This window comes from Lichenostomus cassidix, chromosome 13 (genome assembly GCF_008360975.1).
Source record: "Lichenostomus cassidix isolate B80296 chromosome 13, HeHo_3.0, whole genome shotgun sequence".
Classification (NCBI taxonomy): domain Eukaryota; kingdom Metazoa; phylum Chordata; class Aves; order Passeriformes; family Meliphagidae; genus Lichenostomus; species Lichenostomus cassidix.
In genome coordinates, this window is record NC_139494.1 from 14,265,045 (window position 1) to 14,282,718 (window position 17,674).

The 17,674-nt window shown below is 37.6% G+C and overlaps 1 protein-coding gene across 1 annotated transcript in view; it reads right to left on the reverse strand.

Moving 5' to 3' along the window:
- Positions 1–17,674, reverse strand: part of CLINT1 (clathrin interactor 1) — a 47,194-nt gene that overhangs the window by 11,709 nt on the left and 17,811 nt on the right. The window contains exons 2-6 of the mRNA XM_085073838.1: positions 10,108–10,212; positions 9,346–9,442; positions 7,786–7,894; positions 6,769–6,933; positions 4,036–4,210 (exon numbers count right to left, since the gene is read on the reverse strand). Coding sequence (XP_084929964.1) covers positions 4,036–4,210; positions 6,769–6,933; positions 7,786–7,894; positions 9,346–9,442; positions 10,108–10,212 — 651 coding nt within the window. The remainder of the gene's footprint in view (positions 1–4,035; positions 4,211–6,768; positions 6,934–7,785; positions 7,895–9,345; positions 9,443–10,107; positions 10,213–17,674) is intronic.

The window sequence follows — 17,674 nt, forward strand, 5'->3', positions numbered from 1 at the left end:
TAATAATGCATTAGAATTCTAAAACTGAAAAATTTAAGCAAGGCTGTCCCTTTGTCAGAGGGAATGTGACAGTAACTGCAATATACTCTGGAGGGGAGCCTTTGTTCTCTGCTAACAATGGTGGGCTTTTTGGGAACATGTTGCATGTGTCATTTCCCCTATGCATGTTACCTGCTCACCACTGGGGATGGCTCAGTTCAGCAACGGCACTAAACACAAATGCTAACTCCCTATTGCTTTTTTTTTTTTTTTTTTTACTGTTAAAAAAGATGAATTTCACAGCTGCTGGCCAACCAGCACCTCCTGGCATTGGCTTGAGCCAGCCTTTCACAGATAAGGGAGCTCAAATGGCACCATTTAACTTAATTTTTCCAAAGCACTTCTGCTGGCAGCCCTGCTGTCCCACACCTGTGTGCACAAACACCCCAGAGGGGACCACAACCACTCTTCCACTTGGGACATCAGGATTTTGATAGAGAAGAGGGATTTGCACATGATTGTGGTGTACATGGTGCATTCAATCCCAAAAGCCTCAGAGGGAAGGGAAGGATGCTGCTGAAAACATCCAAGACCAGGACAACACAACTAAGGCTCAGCTCTTTAATGTATTGTATATAGTATCTGCAAGATATTTCTTGTCCACACTACAGAACCCAAGAGTGTTCTGTGGGCTGAGGAAACAACTGACAAGCAAAGTGTGATCAATGGAGGGACTGACACAGAACTGCTGTAGGTCAATCTCACTAATGCAAGAAGGAAAAAAGTCAGTCCTTGGTGACATACAGCAAAATAAATGACTAAATGCTCTGAGGAAAGAAATTAAACATATATGGCAAAAGGAGAATAAATATTACAAGACTCAGTTTGCTATGACAACTTGTACTGCTTCCAAACCCTCTCAGGAGAACCACTTTTTTTTTTCTTTAATGGTCACATTAACAACAACAACAAAAAAAATACAGATTAATGTTTCCTCTAAGTGTGTTTACTGTGCTCAGTAAAATTGCAGTGCTGCATCTGAGAATTGCAGAGACAACTTAAAAATAAAATTATAGCAGTGTACCAAACAATTAAAAAACTTCTACAAAGAAAGTATATGATTACAACTTTGAGAAATCAAAGTACAGACCCATGTTCTTTTTCTTTGCTTTAAGTCTTCTATAGTGAAGGTTTTTAAAAACTTTTAAGAAAAGAAAAATAGCTTATTGAGACTTTAAGTATATCTGAATTACACCCCACTACAAAAGTTATTCTTTAGATACAAATTGCCTTCATACATGGCTGGTGCCTCCTTTTATAGAAGCATTGGAAGTTTTGTTTCCTTTCTATTCTATTATCTGCATCAATCTTTCTGAATGCTGGAGAAGCAAGGATTTAACAGAGTTTTAAGAATTCCTAAGAAAAAATTACAGTGCTTTAGAACCATCTCCATGTGTCTGCAGGTAATTCAGAAGCAAAATTTCAGTGTGGAATGCTGGACTCAGGGCAGCAACTGGTTTGTTCACCTAAGAACAAACAAGCACTAAAAAAGAAAAACAGAGGCTTTCCCACCCCACGGGGTATTGTTTGTGGTCTTCACTACTTTCACAGGAATATATCAGTGGAAAAAAGAATCCATTTTCCCCACAATGCTGCTAAATTTTTTCATCTAAAATAATTAAAAAAAAAAAGAAGCAGACTTGGCTTCTCCAGAGCTCACTGTGTAAAGTAGTTGCACTGAAATCTACTGTACACTCAGCAATCTGTATCATTTAGTTCTCTGTCAAAGTTCTCAGTTATTTCAAACATTTTTTCTCATCTGTCCAAACTATTGGCTTTGCAAGTAAAGGCAGAAATCTTCCAATTTGGCCAAGTTCTTCTGGTGTGTAAAGACCATGTCTGCCAAATTTCATTAGCCACAGGTAAGATGAGTAAGACACATTCATTCTCTATGCTTCAAGGCCTTTATTGGCTTTACAGTACTCAAGTAATAATGGTTTATAAAGTTACTAACAATAGAACATAACAGCACATTTGCCAGCTGAGTGAGTATCACCATTTAGTCACTTTTCCAAGTGAAATGGCAACTTAATTGTTATTATACAGCAGCGGGCTACAAATAAGCCAGCAAATTTTTGGCACTTTTTTTTAGAAAAAAATTGCTGAAGTGTGAAAACACAAATGCACAGATTTCATGAGGCATTTAGAAAAGAATGTTATTTTGAGCTGAAGTTATATGATAATTAAAATTTCATGCCACCTTCAGTTTTAATATTTAGGGTATTTTGCTAATAGAGCATGCACTGAGTATTTACAGTATCAGTAAGGATAAATACAGACATTCTATAAGCTTCAGTTCAATCTTCTTAGATCCCCTGATGGCTTCTGTAGAAAGAAACACCTTCATTCAAACCCTTTGGTAAAATCCCTTCCATGGTATCTGATCCCCATGCCAGGAGAAGAGAAAAAGAGATTCCAGGCTGGGACTTGAAGCAATGTTAGAGAAGCCAAACTGCTGCAACCTGGATTCCTTCTTACAGCAAAATAACCTGCAACCACCAAAGTGCCTTTGCTCATGTAGGTCCCAAAAATTCCTCCTTTTATTTTCAGTCCCAAGTTTACCACTTTAATAAATTTTGAGACAAATACCCCACCTGACAGAGACCAAAAATATAGGAGAAAAATCAAACAGAAGAGACTAGGGTTACAAGAGCAAAACAAAAATGAAAAATATAGTATTAGCCAGAGAAAGAGATCAGAATAACTTGGGGCAGAGATGTACAATGGAGAAGTCATCCAAATAAGCTGCTTTTAAAAAATATTAGACCTCAGAAAGGACTGTCTACACCACTGAAAAATACAAGACTTTATCCAGCACAAGCAGGAGACAGGAGCCATTCAGAAATAAAACAAAGGAAGTAAGATTTTAAAAAAAAAAAGTTTACTGTACATCCCCTATGTGAAACATGGCTGGTGAGCTCTGCAGACATCATAGAACAAGTTGCTTTTGAAAGGTAAGTACAGAAAAGCCCACAGAAATGTACCATTGTTATATGTGAAATTGTTTACTTTTCTTCTGATCCCTTCTCTTTGTAGTCCATTGATATTAAGTTCTAAGAGGGAACCCTGATGTGTGCAAAGAATACTGGTTTTATGATTTATTAATGCCCCAGCAAGAAGACCACATGGGCTTTTCCCCAGAAAGGCTACCTTTTTTTTTTTTTGTTTCTGTGCAAAATTGCTTTAGTTTTGCAACATACAGATGTGTGCATGTGTATTATTATATTCATATATGTGTGTGACTACCTAAAGATATTCTTGTAAAAAATATTAATCAAATCTCAGTGCAAATTTGAATTTTAAGTTGTTTCCCAATAGGGAATAATTTCAGTATACTTGAGCACTTTTCCTACAGCAATTTCAGATTCTGTTAAGTATGAACCTGCTCTCCAGATAATTAAATTCAATTCACCTGTTGAAGTGTGACAGATGTAAAGTTCTTTCCATTGCCAAAGCAGGGTAGTTTTCCTTCCTTACTGAAAAAATTTAATGACCAGATGTAAAATACAAGAATTTTCTAGAAAGGCCTCAACTGAAACTGACTTTTTTTTTTTTTTTTGAGAAATCACCTGCAGGCTGCTCTTCTTGAGATCAGCACTGTGTCAAAACAGGTCTAAGCAATTTTAATCTTCTTCCTTGGCACTGCAGCATTCAGAGTGTGTGCAGCATTCAGTGGCAGCCTTCAGCACTGGCACATGACCACCGAATTGCTGAGACAAGGAAAAGCTTAGGGAATTTCAGCCAAATTCCCTGCTTTGCCAGCAGCTGGGGCAGGAATGGAAGGCAGCCAAGAGCAGTTAACTACTGCCAGAGCCACACTGTTCCCCAAGGCCAGGGAGAGCTGCATAAGAAGCCCAGGAAGCAGGTACTGAACCCAAACATGCTTCCCTACAGACAAAAAAGAATGACAGAGTATTGTAACTCACATTCAGCAATGTCAAACAGCTTTCCAAGAGCAATCTCACAGATAAATTCAGGTTAAAATAACTCTAGTACCTGCATCTTTCTGGAGAGTCTTCTCTGTCTTTCCTTCGGAACTTGCTGATGGTGTCATCGATCGTGCTGCCAATCTTGTCACTGAGTTCCCCTAACTTATCACTGAATGGGAATGCTGACTTTTTATCCCATTCTTCATCCCATTTGGACTTGGGCTCGGGATCATATCTTTCACCTGGTACGATAAAGATAAGAAATATTAAAGATAACAACAAAAAAATTGCCTGTGGTCTTTCTGGAATCCCTCTCAAGCCCCCCTGCCCTACACACACGAGCTGTGCAAGTTTACAAAGCAAACTGAAAGCTCCACCAGTGCTGAAACAACACTATGAGAGCAAGGCACAGCATGCAATGCCAATCATTAAGTGGCAGCAATGAAGAGTCAAAGACTTTGGTTTATGACAATGACAGAATCATAAAAAAAAACCATAATGCATAATAACATCAGGGTGCTGTTGGACTCTGCTGCAGAAGTACAAGAGGCACAACCAGCCCTGGCTGCATAAGGAGCTCATCAGGAAGGGACAGTCTGGAACAGTCACTTAGTGCAGGATATTCCATTCCTGGCCAAGCTGGGTGCTCATAGCTAAATCACTGGGTTTTTTATATGCTGGCATTAATACATAAAAACACAGATTTAAAATATTGAAAGAATATGCAATGCACAATAACCTTTTCTTCTCCAAATTTTACAATTAGAAAAGCTTTTTAAAAGAGACAAAAAAAGAAGAGGCAGTAAAGCAACCCACCTTTTCAGGGGCCACTGAATACCCTGAACATCTTTACTGAACACTATTATCAAGAAATCAAAAACTTTTTTGTCTAATCAGGTATTCCAGACCTCAATATTGGTATTTCAGATTACAAACAGCTGCCAGTTTTACTCGAAATAAGCACATCTGTTGTACAATCCCATCAAGGGTGTCTAAAATACTTAAGTCTGGTTTATTTATACACACACAGCCAACTTGAGCTTAATTCAAATGAAAAAACAACATTTTAACAAAGACTTGAAGCACAGAACCCCTTAACTGGTATTGTGATCTTATATCAGACCTTCTGTTCAAAATGTAGGTGTATAAAGCAAACCAAACCAGCTCAGTTTCTAGACAGCATTTTTAGGCAAACATTTTGTATCCTGGGCTATCACACATATAAAACAAGCCATTTTTTGTACCTCTCTTAAAAATGTGAAACACTAGTGATTTTTTGTTGTTTTTACTTAAGCTGAGTAAAATTGAGTAGCAAAATGGAAGAACAGTTAAATAATCATTACTTCAAGTTACATACAAATGACATTGCAGCTCAGGTAATGTTCCAAGTGTATTACATTAAGCCATTTTAATAAAAAGAGAATGATGGATTGCAGCACTAGAAGGTGCAAAATTTGAGTTCTACCTGTCTAATAACTTCATATCATATAGGGTGTATTTTCTTAGAAAATACATAGGTGGAAGTCTACAGGGATATTTGTTTAGATCCATAAAACTTTTTCAGTAGAGCATCTGTTACAAATCCATGAGATACTCAGTGAGATCTTTATCATTGCAAAAGGAGACACTGCTCAGAAATGTACTGCTGTTAAATTTTGCAGGAGAATAAAATGGCCTTATTTCAGTTTATGTCAGGCTCTCAAGCATTTTAATGCAGATTCCTTTAGAGGGGTTTCTCTGTGCAATAGAAATTTTAAAATTCAAACAGACACCAACTAAGAGCTCAGTATTTTTGTAACAAAATAAACTAATGAAAAATCTGAATACAAGCATTTTGTATTTAAATAACTACAATCTTTTTGATTAGAAATCTCACCTGGGAAAGGGTTTGTTTGTGCTGCTAAAAAGATTTTTTCTTTTACTTTACTCAACAAATGAAGGAATAATTAAAAACCCTTTAGCATAAAAATTAAATGCAAGACAAAGAAACTAGTCCTTTAAATTAAGAATCCTGAATGATAACTAAAGAGCATATGGAGAAAGGCTTCTACCCAACATACAAGGATAGATCACGACTCTGCACAGAGAAGTCAAAAGATAAGCTCAGGGAAAGAACAGAGGGACATGTACTCAAAGTACAAATACAGTGACTCATAAGTATTTCCTAAAAAGAGAAACACCAGAATTCCACGCAGGTAGCAAAAGCCTAAAGGAATGCAATAGAAGAAGAAATATCCTGCCTTGGAAATGTTCAATTACTCTGCATGTGAGGGAAAGGGAGAATGGAGAAGCAACCTGTCAAAAACAGGAGGGAACAAATCTAAGTTTAAGGCTCACAGAGAAGAGTAAAAAAGCCATACAGGACCACAGACAAACAGGTGAAGTTGAAGCCCTGCACAGCTACTACTGAGCTCTTACAGCAAACCCTTCTCTCAGAGAAATCACCAGTTCTAGCAAAACAGCCTTGTGCCACTGAGCTTTGGTACTCATCCCTTACTAAAAGCAGCCAAGGATCTACTCAGGCCAAAGAAAACACAGACCGGCAGCTGGATCATGGATGGCATGCTGGGATACATCAGATGGAAAAGCCAATCCAAGCTCAGATCCCTGCTACACACCATGGCAGGGACTGGGGAGCAAGAAAAGAGCAAAGCACTTAGTGCCTATATTTAAAGTCAGATCTGACAGAACCCAGAATCCATGCAGAAAATCCACAGATATCTTTCAAGGCTCCAAATAGTATTACTCAGGAAAGCAAAAGTGAATTGTCAATCCTTGCCCAAGGAAGCCCAGTACTCACTGTATCTGAACCCTCCAACACTGTCTGAGGACACCCCAATGTATTTGTCTTTGTTCTTCTTTGCTTTCTTCCTCTCTTCCCGAAGCCGATCATCGTCTTGAGCAAACTCAACCATTTCTTTTACCTTCTGGCGGATGTTGATCCCCTGGTCTTTGCCATTCTCATCTGTGCAGGTAATACAGGATAGAGATGATGGATGGAAGATGGGAGCAAAAAGGAAAGTAGTGAGTAACAGGCAGCAATGTTGACATCAAACTGATGAAAAAATCTAAGTCATAAACACAGTAAAGATTTCGTGGCTACTGAGGTCCACTGCAACTGTTTAAATGGGACCAATTATTTTAACACAATTTAGATAAATGAGTTTGCACTGAATGGTGCATTTAGAAACACAGGAGAGACTAACAAAAACTGAGACAGAACTCATTCTCCACTTGAACAATTTTAACCCCTCAAAACATCACCCTTTTTCCTCAGTCTTTTTAGCACAGGTCTTGCAAGTTTCCTTGCAAGAACTCAGCCTCATGGCAAAACTGATTTTTTGAGAAACTGCTTTCAGTTGGGAAGTACTATAAGCTAAATGTACTCCTTTCCAGCCTTTTTCACATTCAAAACACACACTGGCCTTGCTGCCTTTGCACTGTAAATATTATTTGGTGGGAGGAAAAAACCCCAGCTTCAAACAGATGTGTGTGTTTTGGAGCTCTAACCTTTTCTTCCCATATGATTAAAGCTATTCCTTTACGGACACCACAGGGGACCAGTCTCTAGTGCATATTTTAATATAAACCCCAACACTCATGTTGTGTTGGTTCTGTTGTTATTAGCCAGTCTTTTCTGCAAGTTCTTGTCTTCACTAATTAATACTCTAGGGCCCCACGTCTTGGATTCTGCACTCTTCACACAACTGGCAACAGTCACATTTTAATTAGACTGGGGAAGCTTCTAAGCTGGTTCAGGTGACTGACAACTCCAACTACTGTTTTAATTTGCTTATAAGATTTTTCTATTGCTCACCTACAAAGTGGTAATTTTCCAGGGATCGCAAATCATAAATGTGTTCTCTGGCACTTGTAACAACACGCTCTGATCCATTCCTTATGAGGTAAGCTAGGAGCAGCAAAGACTATAAAAATACAAAGCACCTTATGATTGCATGAACAAAAGCTCTAGCTTTTTCTTTTTTTTAAACCCCAAATCTACCCCCCTCCCCAAATTAGTAAATAATAAGACTTTCCCTTTTTAAATAAATGCTTATTATATGGTTTCCCATGAAAAAAAAACAACTTTTCCTCACATGGATTTTTTGCTCTTTAGACTATCAAAACTGTATTTTTAAAACTTTAGCTTGTTACTACTAAATCACAAGTAGTTACCTTGATCAGCTACTGCTTTGTTTTAGGATAAAGAAGTAGCAATTTAAGAGAGAAAGTTAACCTGTGAAATGAAGCAATTTTTTTGCTTCTTTTGTTCACAGTTTTCCAAGGGCTTTCACTAAAAGGTAACTCCTAGAGGAATTTAAGAAGCTTTCTGCAGGATTCAATGGATATACAAAACTGCATTGCAGAACAATTTTAAACAAGTGACAAAACAAATGAACTTAAAATAATACTTTAATTTCAGTTCTTTATGTCAAGGATTTATATCTAGAAAAAAAAAATGCACTTTCTCTGAAATAGTGCCTTTATCAGCTAAAACAATCATTTTATTTCAACCAATCCAAGCCTGATAAGCAATTGCAAGAAGTCTTTATAACATTAAGTAGCAATGTGTGATAGCATTAATTATTAATTTCTATTGTACTTCAGGGAAAACAATTACTATGACTACAAAACATCGAGCACCTGTGAAAAACCCAAACCATGCTTTAGAATTAATTGTGTCTTGCTACAATCCTGGCATCAAGAAAAACAAAATATAACCCAGTCTAATACATCAATTCTAAAAAAGGAGGTTATATTTGCATAATTCAGTGAACACTGAACACCACTTTAAGTGCAGCACGACACAATCTCAAGCAAAAAGTTTCTGTACCAAAGACAAGAAAAATGCAAATGACTCTGCTCTTTTCCAAAACACAATTAGGACATAAAAGTGTCATGTAAGATCTGCAAGGAAATTTGGTCCACTCAAAGCTGAACTACAATTTTTAAAGAATTACAAATTGGCAGAAAATTAAGATTTGTTTGCATTTTATTTCAGGTATTCCTGAATTTGTTCAAAACTGTTTTGCAGATAACACAGTAACTTAGTATCTCCTTCTCAACGTAGCTTTGTAACAACTGCTTTGGGTAGATTCAAACTGCAAGTGCTACTCTAATACCTGAATATCAGCAAAATGTAATTGCTCTGTTGTGTGTTCATTAAGTAGCATCTTAAACATGCTTCTAAAACCAGAGATTTTGTGGGTTTTTTCATATACAGCAATTGAAAGACACCTTTGACTTCACCAACAGAATTATAAAACATAGTTAGGGAAGAAATTCTAGGTTGCTAGTGGAGAAAGTGCTGTAGGATTATCTAAACAAGAACTCCATCAGGACACTGCAGGAGCACCAAGCCTTGAGCCTTACACACCTTATAAACTCTCCTCCAGTTCTTTTTATTGTCTTTCAGCATCCGAGTCCACAGCATGTTCATGAGTTCTGGAAACTGCTCGTACATAAATGTGGCCCTAAAGAATGGAACAAAAGCAGCACAGAAATGTTGTTTTCCCGGGTTTGTCACAAGAGCTGCTCAGACTCGGGGCTGGCAGTAGATGGCAGGAGTGATCTAAGCCCAGGAACATCGGGTGACATTAAAGGGAAAATGCTGTCCCTGTTTTAATTCCTGTATCAGTCATTTACATCCCAGGACTACAAAAGCAAAGAGTAATTCTAAAAATCGGAGGCAGTAAAAGAACCTTCATTAATTTGTAATGAAAATAATGTTGAATGTGAATACCCTAATAACACTGCAACTAATCAAACATGCAACTTCCAAACTGATTTTAACACACAAAAAAATAGCTCAGGGAAGAATTTGACATGTTTGCTGTTTTTGGAAAAGTGACAAAAAAGCGCTTTGAAAATAAATACTCTGAAAAAGTCAGATATATTAAAAGAATTCTGAGGATAAATAAATGCAAAATCAAGAACTTAAAAATACCTGGGCTTCGTTTTTTGTTTGACAGTTTTCAACACACTCTATGATTATGTATTAGAAAACTTAGACTTTATTTACAGCAACTTTTCAGCATTATCAGTCTGCATATCGCAGAGTTGATTTAGCATCAAATTTCACATTCTTATATAAAATGTACCTTTCTTTTCTTCATCACTGAGTCAAATTATCACTTACTTGGCAATCTCTCCCATGAGTTGCCCTGAAGGTCCCCACGGATCATCATTGGTTGCTTCTCGAACCTTAGACTCTATTTCTGAATAATTCATAACCACATTGGTGCTGCAAAGGAAAAAAAAAAAATTCACACACATGAAGATTAGCATCAAAACTGAGAAACACATGAAAACTTAATAATGACACTAGTGCGTATCTGACTTAATGAGATACCTCTACAGAGTGGGAAAGAAAACAGCTTTAGTGCACAAGTTACCCTGAGGACACTATACACCACATTTAAGTTATATTTAAGAAGGTTTTACTATTCTATTAGTCTTCAAGAATACAGATGAGAAACTAGGGATTACATTACAGCTGGATTCAGTCCAGTAAAAATGGCTTTGGGTCAAATTAAAATCCAAACCAAACCACCAGAGTCAGAGCTGATGGCTTCTGCAGCTTGGTATGGTTTGCTTATAGGTCTGTAATGGTACAGAGTTATTTGCAAGAGGCTTTATAACTCAATCAGAAGCAATTTTTTTTGAATGATGCTACAAGAGAAATTCAAGAATATCAATACCAAACAGGTGTTAGTGAAAAACTAACAAATAAAAACAATCACATGGAAGACTGAAGTAAGGGAGATGAGATTTACTAGAAAGTTTGTTTCTTAGCTTGAAGTATTAATTAATTAAGGGAAAAACAGCAAAAGAGAAGCTGCAGAGCACTCATTTACAATCACAGCAATGTAAATACTGAAAGGTGCTCAGGTTGTCTCTTCAAGAAATCACAGAAAAACCTTACTTGGAAAAAAATTTCCATGCTGTTATTATTAAAATAGTAAATATGTGATTTCTTTTTAAATTAATCTTTCAAACTGGTAACATATGAGCCCAGCAACCTCCTTTGTGCCCCTAAAAGCATCCAGATATATTTGATAACAAAACCGTTCCCCTTATCTTTTAAGGTGAGTGAGCAGCCCTAAAACCTCACTAATAGTGAGAATGTTTGAAAACTGCTCTCTGCTTCTGAAGCACCTGAACTCACACCACCAATGAAATCAGCAGTGAAAGGAGACTTTTGCTTCCCCTACATATCTGGACTGCACTGAAGCAACATATTTGTATCTATCATGTTAGATGTCTGAAAGTTTACTTAAAAGTACATCACAAAACTGATTCAGAAACTAGGAAAAATCCCTGTAAGATGAGTACTTTCAACACAAACCAACTCACAAAGACAAATTAATTAAACTGTAGGAAAGATCTAATGATTTATAATGCAATGTGGAGAAAGCATTTGCTGCTTTAAAAACCTCTCCTGAGCCTGAAAGATTTAAAAGCAAGAAAAAAAAAATCAAGATGCTCAATAATCACCCCAACAGTTATCCCTCTGTCCATGCAGGAGTTTGCACAAAGCAGCATTCAAGCAACTCCTGCTCAATTTTATTTGGCATAAGGATAGCAAAGATCTTGGAACTGGGAGGTATAAACAGCAGAAACAAGAATGAGATCCCCTTAAGTCTGAAAGGGGACACAGAAGGTAATTGTTAAAACAGAATAAAATTTCTGGACTTAATCTTGGATTCTCAGCATGAGAATTCCTGCTGTCAGATCCTGATGTATGATTTTATTCAACTTTGTGTCTAAAGAGAGCATAAGCTACATGACTGAATAAATAATCAGCAAGCTCACAGAGCCTATCTATATTAAAGCAAGCATGTAAGAACACAGCAGTAGTTTGGAACAACAGCAATTAAGGCTTTACAAATTCATTTATGCTGAATACACCTCAAGCTTCTGTTTCTGGTATTTTCTTTACTGTACATACAAATGTAAACTAATACCATCTTTATTTCCCATATGTGTGGAAAAAACACAACCCAAAGCTCCAGGTTTCAGGATTTGCAGCCCCCAGCACAGTGGATCCCTTGTCCAAGCCAGGGAAGGCAGGGAGCTGAATGGAAAGGTTCTGCTTGTTTTTATAACCACTCCTTCAGCATTTGTTTGAGAGACTCGATGGAGACTTGGGAGGGGGAAGCATAAAATGAAGTATTTCCTTAATTTCTTAGAGCAAAGAATTTAAGAATGGAAAATGCTTGAAGAGATGCAAACTTAGCGTACAAAAATAAATTGCAGCATTGGCTATGCAAGAGCTCAGAGTGCATGGCTAAACCAGCAGCAGGGCTGCAAGGGGGAAACGGAAGGAAAACAAGGGAAATTAAGTAATGCCAAGAGAAAAAAGGTGCAGTTAAGCCTCTCTAAGTACAGAAACATGCTCGATTTCTAAACCCCTCCTGCAGAAAAGTTATTGTTCTCAGCAACTAGGAGAAAGCTCTTTCATAAATGCCAGGCTGAGATCTAATGGAATGAAACGTTCCAAACCAAAGCATCTTAGAGCCACATTTAATTCAGCAACAAATGTAAACTTCAAGGAGAAAAAAAAAAAAAAAACCTCACTGTTGTATAGTTTGGCATCATTCCAGGTCACTTAAAAATAACCATTTCTAAAAAGGTGGAAATACAGTTTTATTCTTCCTTTCCCATGTTTTCTATGGCCCTCATTCCCTGCCCTACCCATGATTCCTGCGACCTTTGCAGCAAAAAAATAATTTATGTCCAGATGTGAAGGGAAAAAGTGACTAGCTTGATTGCCAAGACTTCCTGTGATTGATATAAATTTAATATCCGAGGACACTTTCCGACACCAGGGGGGGCTCTCTGATTAGTTTATCCTGGGCAGCTTCCAGGGAATCGTGCTGGATCGCATGGACAGGCTGCTCTGCAAACAAACGGCCGTGCAACACTCAGGGCTGACAGAAAAGAACTTCTCAGGCAGTGCTTAAAACCCCCTCTTATCTGCCAGACTACAGCTGGATTCACCCCAAATCGTTAACAGAAACCCTGCACCGCTGGAATCTCCTGACAAGAACATTTACAGGAACTTTTGACATGGACAAAGACATTAAGCAGAAAAGTGTATTTTGAAAGTTACATCCAAAATAAGGGCACAGGAAGAAAGGGGTTGACATGAACACCAAGTGTTGCATTTTCTTCTCTGTCTTCCATTTAAGTCTATTTAACCAGCCTAGTGTCAACAGATTATTTTTTACTCTTTATTGTACCCCTCACAAGCTACTTAAGTATTATTTCCTTTTCAAAAAAGTAAAATTGTTTGCAAAAACCAAGAGAGGGCACTGTCACATCTCTATGGAACAAGCAACACTGTGACAGTCAGCAAAATGCTTTTAATTTTCTTGAAACTTTAAATGTTTGCATCTACAATTTTTAGCAACACTGAACAGGTAGCACAAGTCTGAGACTGAATTCCTCTACTACATGAATAAATGGACATTGCTAATGAAAAGGCAGTGGGTAATAGATGTAAATACCAGATTAGCTCCAACTGCATCAGAAAATAATACACATTTCCCTTTAAATAAATGTTTTACATGCATTTTATTAACTACAATTTGACATATATCGAAAATTAATAGTTGTACCATGTATCCCTGAAATCCTACTTTGTCCACAATTTTGTCTGCATTTTTCAAAGAATTCAATCAATTGTAAATAGCTTCAAATTTTGTTTTAAGTTACATTTTGAGATTTGTACATTTGAGATAAAGGTGTTGCCTGGATCCAGGTGTCACACCCTACAGTGTGCTAAAACAAACAGAAAATAAGCACGAGGGGAAGAGGAGAGGGAATGTGAGGGTGAAGAACATTATTGAACATATCTCAATTGCACAATTTGAGGTAAGAATGATGCTTAGCTGGTATTAGGGAGAACAAACAGGCAAGCAAGAGGGGACAAGAAGTTCTTTCAGTACCTCCCCACACAAAACTCAGATCAGAGCAACTATGAAAGTGCAGCCAAAACATTCACCAAGTATTTGCCACTTCAGCCTTTATAGCTGCAATAGTCTGAGAGCACTTGAACTTTCAGGCATGAAGAGGATAAAAATCCTACAGGTCTGAGATTGTCCTCAGCACTATTCTTTGAAGCGGGGAAATGAAAGGCAGCTCGTGGAGGGGCTGCATGAAAATAAAACCTTACAGACTGCAGGAGCACTTCACAGATGACACACAAAACAGGCAGACCAAGAGCAGCCCTGTCTTCCTCCCCTCTGTCAGCAGATACTGAACATATCCCACCATGTGGACAGGAATACACACGATCATGAGTAAGAGATAAATATATCTGCAGAAAACTTCTATTTGTGTTTGATTTCAACAGACTCCAATAGATGTATCTCCCTAGTCTGCTCAGTCTTCTAATTTTACGCAACACATGAATCAAACTATAATGCTCAGGATAGTATTAGTGAGCATGAGGTATATTCTGCTCTCAGTAACATGTTAGTACTTCATTACTGTTGGGTTGCCCCCCTCATAAAATGGCCACAAAATAATTACTGAAAAATAATTTTTTCTATTCCAGCCTAAGAAATTATTTTAAAAGCCACTTTTATGCTGGCAAAGTAAATTCATTGTACTTCCACCTAAGATGCTAATAAAAAACTAAACAAACACTACATCCTGAATTGAAATGTTAGTTTCAGAATGAAGATTTTTCATTGTTCAGGACCACAAGGTGTTGTCTACAGATTCCTATGCTGTAAATGAAGTCAATTATCTGTTAGGAGATTACAATCACTTATACACAACTATAACTGTACTGCTTCTAGTAATAGCTTCCAACTGGTAACATTACAATCAGTTTTGTTTTGCCTGAACTAATTATCCACATCAATCACTGCTGGTTCCACACTGAAAAAAAAAAATCCCACCCTAATTCTGTCTACACTATATACCTTGAACCAGAAACTCTCTGGAAACATGGATATGGACACACAAGGCTCTGCATATAGTCAGCAACATAAATGGAACAGTATTTTCTCAGTTAATATATGTTCTAAAATTAACCCTCAAACAACATTACACAGCAATGATTTAAATACATTGCCAGCAAAACTGCTAAAGGAAAAGATGCAACAATTTTTGTCTTTGTTTATGTGATTTAACGCTTCAGTGAGAACCCTTGATGCAGCATAAAGCAATACGAAGAGTAAATACTTCAGTGCCCACGGTCTTTTCAAAACAATATCACACAGACATCTCCACTTCATGCTCCCCAGCATCACCTCTATCTTCCACATTTTTTCCATGGTCAGTGGTGTTCTGTTCTCTCACCTCCCTGACAGTACATTCACGTGCATGAAATCACAACTCATAATGGAAGTTTTCAGTTTACAGCCAGAGTTTGGGAGCAATGTTCTTTTGAAGGAACTATTCCTAAGATAATCATTCATCAGGAAAGGAACAGTGTTATACTTCAAATTTTCAGACCTTCAAACATCACATAATCTCAGCATTTTGTATGAATGCTCAAATGCCAGCAGTTTCTTAAACACCCAGAAACCTTTCAACAGCATGTGCATAGCAAACCTGCACTAGAAAAAATAAGCACCACGAGAAGAAGGTATTTATACATTAAAGGTAATCAAAGAATAATAAATATCTATCCATCCACTCAGAATGGAACCTTCTTGAAAACATATTAAGGAACCAGAAAATCTAACAGATCTTTGCCAATGTTTCTGCACCAATGTAAAAACCTTGAATATGCCCTGGGGCGAGAGTCAGAGCACGCCATTAAAAGCACCGTCAGGATTAGAGCTGCTATTGATGTGGGTGGTGTCACCGAGGACACAAGCACAACTCTGGACATCAGATGCACAGAAGATTTGTGAAATGCCAGGTCTAATCTTATGACAACTAAAATAACCAGAAGCCACAGAGAGGGGACATTACAACAGTTTCTTTATAGTGATGATAAAGGTATTGGACTGGACAGGGTGAGCCTAATTAGAAACACTTCTCAAGCCTCTGGGAAGCTGCCCACTGTGCTGAGGGACTCGGCAGCAGGAACAAGAAACCTGGCTACCCAGTTAAATTTTTTTCAATGTATATTTCAATCCAATTACAGTATCATGTATATATGGGACTCCTATGTGCATAATATTATGCCTTTAACTGTTACTCCAAGGACACCACTGGATTAAGCACCTTCTGTTTTCCTTTTTTTAATTTTACAACTGGGAACACTAAAATCCTAAAAGCTGAGATGAGAAACTTCGTACATTTTACCACCATTAACAGTTTCCAATGAGACACCATTCTGCAAATATCTGTTTAACGACTAAGTATAGAAGGAAAAAAATTCAAGCTTTACTCACATGTATGCATCATACATCTAGTATGAACATTAATGCTATTCAAACAAACAGCAATGCTAAAGAATTTTTTTTTAAAGAAAGAAATTAGTCTGTCAGAGCAGGCAGGTCTGGATAAACAGAGGACAAGAGAAGCTCTGTTACTGTACAGCACTATGAAGCGTGGTGCCAAAGTCTTACAAGAAGCAAGTATTTTAACTTTTTGTTATTTAATGTGCCAAAACAGACACAACATGATTTTACCATTTGAATAACGTGTTTAATATTAACCTTTCAATAGGCAGTCTCATATTAATACTTCAATCTCATCCTTTTACTAATTTTGTTAGAAGTTTCCTTACTATTATGAAGCCTTCTCTGTGTTTCCTGTGACTTTCACAGTGAATAAAAGCAAAGCACACTTTAAATTTGGTCGTGACAGAACAGATGTTACTGACCCTGAATAAAATCTCATCACTTCCCTTGGTGACATAGCAAAGCAGACTGTTACAATAACAGCACTTGCATTCCACATGGACAAACGCAGTAAGGAAACACTTGCACAGCTCTATGCTGGGGCTTCTTGGATCTAAAATGGAATGGATTGCAATATCCAACGAGAAAGGTTCATAAAGGCATAAAATAGTATAAGAAAATATTCAGTTACAGCACAAGGAAACTTTGCTTGAACTGAATAAGGAAGAGCATACGCATGGTTCATTTATTCACCTTTCCTCTCTCCTCATCCCCACTATTTTTATGGAAAGGCACACAGATGACAACTGGAGAGCTTTCTCTCAGGGATGGTGTGTCATCAGCACGGAGGTAGCTGCAAGAAAAGCTCCGAACAAGGCAGCAGTAAGTCACACCTGGAGGCTGAGCTCCCTCCCTGCCCCTTTGTCTTCCAGCAGCTGATTCAGTGCCAACAGCTCGGCTCTGCTCCCTCTAGGCTGAGAAGCCGCTGTCACCCACTGAGACAAGACAGGGACCCAGAGCTCATATGATCCACAGTGTATGTTTTAGGAATAGTATCCAAACACAACATAGCAATTTGTGTTCAGCTTTCCCAAAAATTAAGGCAAAATAGCACTAATGTATAACGCAGAGTTGCTTCTAGACATTGGAGATTGTAGCTATATTTGTTTTTTAAACAGGAGTGAAGGATAGAATGCACTATATAATGAGCAAAGTGAACATTCAACATCTGGAGAAGACACAAGGCAGACCCTGGCAATATTTTCACAATACAGTTATCTAGCAGACCCCCACCCACACACACATTTAAGATGAAGCCCTCAGAGAGGAGTGAACACCATCTCATCCTCACCATTCAACTCCTATGAGTCACACATCTGAACTATTTTTAGT